Genomic DNA, 8,817 nt, shown 5'->3' with positions numbered 1-8,817 from the left:
TGGACAATATCCTCTAGTGGTTACCAGAGGATAGGGAAGAAGTGGGGAGGGGAGAGTTAGATGGGGTAAAAGGGCTCAAATATGAGGTGACAGAAAGAAATCTAACTATGGGTGATAAATACATAATGCAATATGTACATATATACATGCCTTACTGTTAAACTGTACACCTGAAACTTACTGGATTTAGTTAACCAATGTCACCATAATAAAAAATAAATTAATTAAACAAACAAACAAACAAACAAAAAATCAATGATTTGGGGCAGCGTGGTCCACAGCCTCATGTTGTCTGGCTGTCTCCTTTGCTTTTTTTGCTTCCATCTCTGCCAGTCAGGAACCCTGACTTCTAGCCGTGTTATGTGGAGCAACTCAGCTCACTCCAGCTTGCCTCTCAAAAGTGCATATCCAAACATAGCGACATTTCTAGATCAAAGACCTTTCCTTTTAATTGGATCTCTTTACTCTCTTTAGAATACTGTAGTTAACCAATATCACCAAAAATAATTTTTTAAATTAATTGATTAATTAAAAGAAAAAAAAAAAAAGAATGACCATTGAAGGTGAGACCACACTTGAGATTCACTCCCAGCATCTGAGCACAGTGCTGTGGGAATAGTTTACCAACTCCAGCTACATTGTTCCCTGCCAAGGGCAAGCCAGCCACAAGACAGCCAGTGAGTTGTTACCAAGACAATAAACCATGGACTACACTGTGATTGTTCTCTAAAAGTAAAGCTCAAGAAGAGAAACAAGTTCTAACCGAGCCAATGTGCAGACAGAGGATGTTCTTAATAATTTTAGATACAGGTCAAAATCCAAAAATATATTTTTTTCCCAAAGCCAAGCTTATATGTACTAGCTGTTCTCAGGAGTATTTTTGGATAACTCTAAGTCTCTCTTATAACCCCTGGAACATAACAATGAACAAAGGAGAAATGAGGAATGACTTTACCACTTTATCTCTCTTTAACAGAAGAGAATTTATTGGGAACCCCATGGTAGCAGTGGGAAGCCACTCCCCCCCACCCTGCCCTGAATGTGCTCTGAGCCCATTTCCCTAAACTGTGTTTCCCAAAGGAGGTGAGGTCTCTCTGGTGGTTGACCTCAGACTCTAGAAGACATCAGCACTCATACTGACATGGCTGATTATGGTGGGCAAAGCACATTTGTTGGCTTGATTTTCATAAGTATCCCATGAAGTCGATGTTATAATCCTAATTTCACAGATGGATAATTTAAGGGACATACCCAAGGTCAAAGAGCTGCTTGATTCTAGAGTGGACTCATATCTTTAGACTCCTTGTCTACATTGCTCTTTGCATTATACCACAACACATCCAAATGTATTTGAGAGAGGAGAAGGAAATAGAAGACATGGCAGTCATTTTTAAACTGCATCTAAAATCCAGCTAATTAACTCGGAAGGTTTTACCCAAGAGAAAAACAAAAATGACATTAGTTTTCTGATAAACTGCATTACTGGCTCGAATTCTCCCCTGTCTGTGTCCACACCCTTTGACATAGAGTTTTGTAGTTACTCACACGAAATGAGCAGAATATATTTTCCCACCCCTGAACTCTGTGATATATTGTGGTCAATGACATGAAGTGAAAACGACAATGTGCTGGTTCAAAGACTAGGCTGCCAGAACCTCGCATGCTGCCACTTGCTCTCTGGTCCCTGAGAAGAGCATGCCTAGGCTAGCCTCCTGGGTCCCAGGAGGAGCACAAGAGATGCATGGATAAAGGGCCACCCCCACCTAGATGTCCAGCCAAGCCTATAGAGAGCACAGTTTCCAATCAACCTGCAGCAAAGACTCCCTAATAATAAGATGATTGCAGGCTGTCTGTGGGGCAGTAGGCTCCATCTCTGTAGGGATTAGTATCGAGAAGTCCTACCAGCAGAGCTGTCAGGGAATTCTTACATTGGAAGAGATGCTGGACTGTATCAGTAGTTCCACACGGTGGGATTTTAGGTATGAGTAAAGTTACTATAAAGAGTTTGGAAACCAAAATGGAGCTGCTACCTTTTTGCTTTTCTGAGCAAAGGCAATATATAAAAATAACTACGGCATACTATCTCCATCAAGTCATAAAAAATAGGACATTTTGACACTAAAATTGAGAAAAGGGTTTCATCTTAGAATATGAGACGGTCCTTTCCAAGCGAAGATAGTTGGCTACCCTCCATATGTGAGTCTTTTTCTTTCATTCTGTTGCAGATCAATGAAAATTTGTCACTAAATAGCTCCAGTTCGTGTGTTAGCAATTTTCCTGCATGTTTTATGATAGAACTGTCAAAAGAACATGAAATCAGTTACATAAATTGTGAGAGTGAAATCATGGTTCTGTTTGTTCTGTGACAATATAAAACTTACATTGTTTTTTTTTTCCATCAGGATGGAAGCTAAAGATAAATTTGAGCACCTCTGCTGTGACTTTTCACTGCCTGAGGGGACCACAGAGCAACCAGTCTCCTGCCAAACCATCATCTACACAGAACTTTTGAATTGTACTACACAGGTGCCTAAGATGTTAGTGTTGTTTCCATGCTTATATTAATATATGAATGAAAAATAAACCAGTGGTTCAAATGGAAACTCTCTCAGGGCTACAGGAACACATAACTGGGACAGAAGCGGGAGGCAGGGAATCCCTAGGAGCAGCTCCAGGGACACCTGGCTCAGTCTCCCAGGAATGTTGACTGTCATCTTTCTGGGCCATAAAGAGCCACTCCATATTTTGTATAATAAGTGATGGTCAAGGAGTAGGAAGGGGTCTAAAAGTAAATGGTGGTTATAACAGACTCTACTATCATTCAAAACCATCCACACTGCAGATGCCAGATTGGCTCTAGCCAAAGAAATGTGAGCAACAATAGGGTCTCTCAGGTCCAGACAGAAACTTCAGGAGCCAGTATGTGGTTGCATGCTTCTTTTTTCTTTCTGTCATTAGAGCTCTCAACAGAAACAACACCTTCTGTTTGAGGCCCAGATTAAGGTCCACAACCAACTCCCAGTGGGTATGTAACATGGGTAAGAAATAAGTCTTGGCTGGTGGAAGTCAGACACTTTGGAATCATTTGTCACTGTAGCATAACTAAGCATAATCTGACTGACACAATGGGGATGCCAGTAATTGAGTTGGAGAGCTCAACAACAATGGCAACAGAGAAAGACATTGAGTTTGTCTTAGATATTTACTTGATCCCTGGGCAGATGAAAAGCAGATGTGAGGGGAGAGTACAGAGATGCCTAAGGAATAGGACCCTGGCCCCAGCGAGCACATGGCAAATTGGGAAAGCTAGCCTAACCTCCCACGTGTGGCTCTGGGTTTTCTGATTGCTCCCAGCTCAACCTCACTCATCAGGCCCTGAGGGGACTCACACATCCACCAGAGCCCAGTGCAAAGAAGTAAGGGTTATTCTTTGGAATCAGAAAGACTGGGGTTTAATTCCAATATTAACACTTCATGTCTGCCTTCTTCCATTTTTCCCATGGATGTTTACTATGGTAGGCACTGGGGAAAATGGACGAGGGCCTTAGTTTCATAGGCTCACATTCAGATAGAAGAACAGATGTTAAGCAAATAAGATAAATACCAACTGGGTGAGTGCTCTTAAAGAAATAAACATGGTGAATTGAGAGAAACTGGCAAAGTCTGCTTTAAATAAGGGGTTCAGGAAAGGCCTCTCCAAGGAGGGGATATTTGAGATGAAAAATAGAATGTGTCCCCCATGTGAAAAGATAAAGAGCAATAGCAAGCAGAGAAATTGCAAGTGCAAAGGGCCTAAGGCAGAAGGAAAAAAGGCAGAGCTATGGAAACGAGGTGGGCAAGGGAAGAATTGTGGCATGAAGCTGGAAGAAGGACCCTTCATCTGGGCCTTGTGGGCTCTGACATGGAGTTTGAAGTTCATTGTAAATGTAAAGGGAAGCAGTGGGTATTGAGCAGTGGAGTGACAGGATTTGATTTATATTTAAAAGATTTTCAGGTTACTGTGTGGAGGATGAATTGTACAGGGGCCACAGAGAAAGAGACAAACCAATGAGGACACCCTTGCAGCCTGGACCGAGTGGTCCCTCTGTGACTTTTGTGACCTTTGGCAGTCCCTTAACAGTGCTTCATCTCAATCATCACATCTATAGAGTATGACTACTCCAAAGTTCACAAACTTTGGGTTCTGGAGGTGGAGATAAAGGTGCACATGGCCTTGCTCACCTATGCATGATTTCTGCTAATCACTCCAGCTGCCTTTCCTGGACATAGAGCCATGCCCAGAGCTTGCCTGTGAGGGCCCTCAAGATCCCAAATCTCCAGTGCCCACTGTGACACTGGGTTCATCTCTCTATCTGGATGGCATTGAGAATACCTAGAAGCTGACCAGGAAGCAGGTGGGCAATTCATATAACCAGGGCACAGGAAATACAGGCCAAGCTCCCAGGAGGCCCGCAGAAGGGAAACAGAGACAGGTAAAAATCAGATGAGTGCTAATTGTAGTAGGAGAGATCCATTCTGACCAGGGGAGTCCTTAGGCGAACCTGGGCTCGACACTGATGAGGGAGGGAGACTCAGGGAGCAAGGCCAAGATGCAGCTTATCCAGAGAAATCTGACAGTCTGGCCAGGCTCCTGGAGAATGAGAGACCATATGGAGCAGAGGGGAGGCGTCTCGGCCAAGTCTATCCTGGATAAGCCAGCCCCAGTTGACCTGCCATCTGTCTGGTGACACATAAGCAAGCACAGCTCAGATCATCTGAGGTGCCCATTCCAGAAGAACTGCCTAGTTGATTCAGAAACACATGAATAAATAATAAATGCTTATATTTTTTAAGCTATTGAGTCTGGAGGTGATTTATTATGTAGCAATCACTAACTGATATAGAGGGGTAGAATGGCCAACAGCCCCTCTTCTCTGTAGCATGTCACTGCTTCAATCACAGTCCTGTTTCCCTGTTTGAGGCCTCTACTTGTTCAAATTACTGGACTGGGGTCATGAGCCATGAGATATATTCTCCAACGTGACTTTACAAGTCTTAGTGACCTTATGAAAACATCCTCCCCTCTCTGGGCCTTATTTCTTATCTATAAAATGAAGCAATAAGAGACTTCCGGGAAGCCTCCCAGCTCTAAGGTTCTATGTTTGGATAACTTTCACCTCTTCATGCAGCCATTCTGTCATCTAATCGACAAGTATTTTCTGAGTCTGCTGTGTGCCCGGCTATGGCCAGGATCTAGGGATGTGGGCTCAGACAACAAGATGTGGGCCCTGCCCACCAGGAGCTCATGGTCCACTGAGAGCTCATTGTCTTGTGAGTATAGAGAAGATGCCTTTGAGGAGCCCTTGATGGCCAAGAAGGCTTAGAGGTGAGAGCAGTTGGCAAAAGTCATGTTCATCCCTTCCCAACAGAAAGAGGGAATGCACCTTCAGAATCCCTAGTGCCCTCCTGGGCTCCTGCTCAGAAACGTTATACCTTTGTCTCGAAGGGCCTCAATAAAGGTCACACAGTATTTCAGCACATGTCCTGGGGAAATCAAAACTTGCGCCTTAAACTCAGACACTCAATGTGCAAGTAAATGACAGACATGGGACCTCTCTCCACTCTACTCTCACCCAGGTGAGCCAGGACACCTGATCTTAATCCTGGGAGAGTGAGTGGCCAGTCTTTGTGGGGCGGAGTGGAATTAGCAGAGTCAAAAGTCCTCTACTCCCCTGATTACAACAGTGCTTCAGGACCTCCTTCTCAGCCCCAGAGAGAGGTAGACATGTAGAAATTATCTGCCCCAGGGACCCAGACAGCCATCCTACCATGGAACCAGGGGGCGATGGATTTGGTGTTCCGCTCGAAGCCAGCTCGGCGAGGTAGCTGCTCCTCCTTAAACCAGCGGACTATGACTTCCCTGGAGACAGGACGCAGGGGGCGCTCCCAAGTCCTGCTGAGAAGAGAGGGAGTGTGGGAGTGCCAGGGAGAGAGAGGTGTAGGGAGGGAGGGAAGGGAAGAGGGAAGAGGAGAAGGAGGGGGTGTGAGGGAAGGAGGAAGAAGAAGGGAAAAGGAAGGGGAGGGACACAGCGGGGAGAATGGAAGGGGAGGGAGAGGTAAGGGAGCGGGAGAGAGACCACTGTGAGAATGAATAAGCACAGTGCCCACACTCATGCCTGTGGTGAGGATTGAATGAGTCCAGGTATTTGAAGGCACTTTGCAGATTATAATGTACCAGCTGTTATTATTTTTCCCAAAAGAAAACTGTTAACACTTGCTTTGAAAAAAATCCACACAGGTGACACTGGAAAAGAGGGTGGGAAGGGATGTCTGAGGGAAAGAAAGGTACATTTTCCCTTTATAATAGCCAGGGAGTGAACATCAGTATCCATGAAGAAGGATCCCAATGTAATGGGAACAAAATTATTAATATGTGAGTGTCCTCTGTCTCCTACCCCATATCCCCAATAAAGAGAATTCTGCTTTTACCCCTTCAGTGTGGCCTCTTCCCTGGCCTTCTAAAGGGACACCTGCCTTTGCCAGCTAGCTTCCTTCTGTGCTTTTGTGAGGCAGAATCAGGACAATGACCAGAGCAAGAAATTAGAGAACTTCGATTTGCTCCGGATATGGCTGAGATTTACCACCAAGAGATAGAAAGGACACAGGAAAGGGAGAGGGGAGGGGATGGAGCACTGCACTGGTTGACTTTTGATGGACTTGATGGTGAGGGATTGAACATACTTAGAGTGAGATGAATAGAGGCACTTGAATAATTTATGACTAATGATTTAAATACTTTTTGATATTTTCTCACAAGTAAGCCAAGATTTTAATTATTTTTATGTCCAAACTGTGGTTCTTGAATTCATACAGAGACGGGGCCACAAAAGACCCCTGTGGTATTGGAGCCACAGTAACATGAAGCACAGTTAGAGTTCAATAGCACATGACACAGAACAGGACTGCACCAACTATTCTTTGAATTAATATGTAGCAAGATCACATTTCATTAATTTATTGCATGAATATATAGCATCTGAAGAGCAGGCCTTTGGCCTAGCTTGAATAGCTACAGCCTTTTCACCTTTCCACCTGAGTGAAAGAAAACTAGTAAGTTTTTACTTTGTCATTGCTATCTACCTAATGGTAATGGCATTTAGAATACACCATTGTTGCCATTACATTTTTATAAAATAAATGTCAGCTGTCCCCTCATAGTATCTCCATATTTGCCCTACACTTTGATGCAGAGTTCAGCACTTCCTTGGAAATCCAAGAATTAGTTCATATTTTCACTTGCCCTAAAATGAATCCATTTACACACACATGCGTGTGCGCGTGTGCACACACACACACACACACACACACAGTCGTGAACAGTGTGGATTTTAGAAAAGATGTCATAAGAAAGTCAGAGGATAAGTTTCCATTGTATGGCTTAAAGCCATTATCAGTAGAGTTTATTCTCTAAATGTCTTCTTCCCCTGCTGCCTCTTTAGGCTCTTTTTTACACCCTCACAATCAGCTTTGCTCCCACTGTATTCACTCGTTAACAGTAACCTCTCTCAGTAACCTCAGATGCCTTTCCTCTTTATTAAGCATCACACAGCAGCCCTGTCCTAGCCTCCTCCTTCACACTTGCATTCCCAAATAAATAACTGCTTGGTAGGAAAAACTCTAGTTTCTAGGACTCATTCTCCTTAGATGCCAAGAAGAAGTTATAAAATGACAGCCAGAAAAATCCATTCATTCCTGTCCCTCTCTTTCTAAGCAGAGAATCTGATTCACCAGAATCATATGCTAGGATGGTGCTCCAAGAAGCCACCTGGCCAGAAGCCTTACTCTTGAACCTGGAACTTTCTCCCAGCAAAAATATGTGTCTGCCCCTAAGCACAGTGAGATGAGGATATGCTGGCCAGTGCCAGTACTGCAAAGCTGAGGACGTTAAGGCCACGGAAACCTGTCCCATGGGGCCACAGGAGGGTGGCTGATGTATGTCCTCTCGGGATACCTGAGTCTGCTGCTCCATTTGCATGGCCCTGGTCCCCTTGATGGCTCACTGTGGCTGCTGCTGCTCCTCTACTGATAACTACATGAAGCCTGTCTGGAGCTAGACTGGACCACGGTCCATGCAATTCCATCATGTGGTCCTGAAGGATAAATTATCTGTTTACTTTAAAACGACAAATTATCATCTTCCTGGGAAAATGCCAAGAAGGCTTTTCTAGCTATTTCTCCAAATTTGGGAAACATAAAAGAAAATCTGACCTCATAAAAATCAAGAATTCCTGAATGACTCTTTATCACAAAAATCTAAAAACAAATGACAAACAGGAAAAAGCCGTTTATCAGAAACAAAAAGATACTTTTCCCTAATATTTAAGAAGTTCCTAGAAATGGATGAAGAAAAGACCAATAACACAATGAAAAAACAGGTAGAGGAATGAACAGACAGATATGGAACTACAATGGTCCTTAAACATATAAAAAATACTTAATATCATTCATAAATCGAAATGCAAATTTAAACTTTCTCTGAGATATTATTTCTCACACAAAACAAGTTTAACAACATTCGTTCACAAGGCTAAGGGATAAGAGTGTTCATTGGCACTACCCTTATGTAGAGCAAGTTGAGATAACCATCAATACTGTGAATGCACACAACCTTTAACCCAATGATACCACTTTTGGGAATCTCTCTTGTAAATAATAGGTATTCATATGTAAAATTAATGTCTACAAGGTTATAACTCATCGAGGGCATTGTTGTTAATAACCAAAGATTTCAAACAATGCCAATGTTCATTAATAGATTATTTGATAAATAATTATAGC

General features: G+C 43.2%; 1 protein-coding gene across 1 annotated transcript in view; it reads right to left on the bottom strand.

The window, feature by feature from the left end:
* SH2D4B (SH2 domain containing 4B) overlaps positions 1-8,817 on the bottom strand; it is a 111,280-nt gene that overhangs the window by 32,467 nt on the left and 69,996 nt on the right. Inside the window, exon 5 of the mRNA XM_023527994.1 lies at positions 5,808-5,932. Within this exon, the coding sequence (XP_023383762.1) occupies positions 5,808-5,932 (125 nt within the window). The remainder of the gene's footprint in view (positions 1-5,807; positions 5,933-8,817) is intronic.

Source organism: Pteropus vampyrus, unplaced genomic scaffold (assembly GCF_000151845.1).
Source record: "Pteropus vampyrus isolate Shadow unplaced genomic scaffold, Pvam_2.0 Scaffold20, whole genome shotgun sequence".
In the NCBI taxonomy this organism is placed as follows: domain Eukaryota; kingdom Metazoa; phylum Chordata; class Mammalia; order Chiroptera; family Pteropodidae; genus Pteropus; species Pteropus vampyrus.
This window is presented reverse-complemented; position numbering and strand designations above follow the sequence as displayed.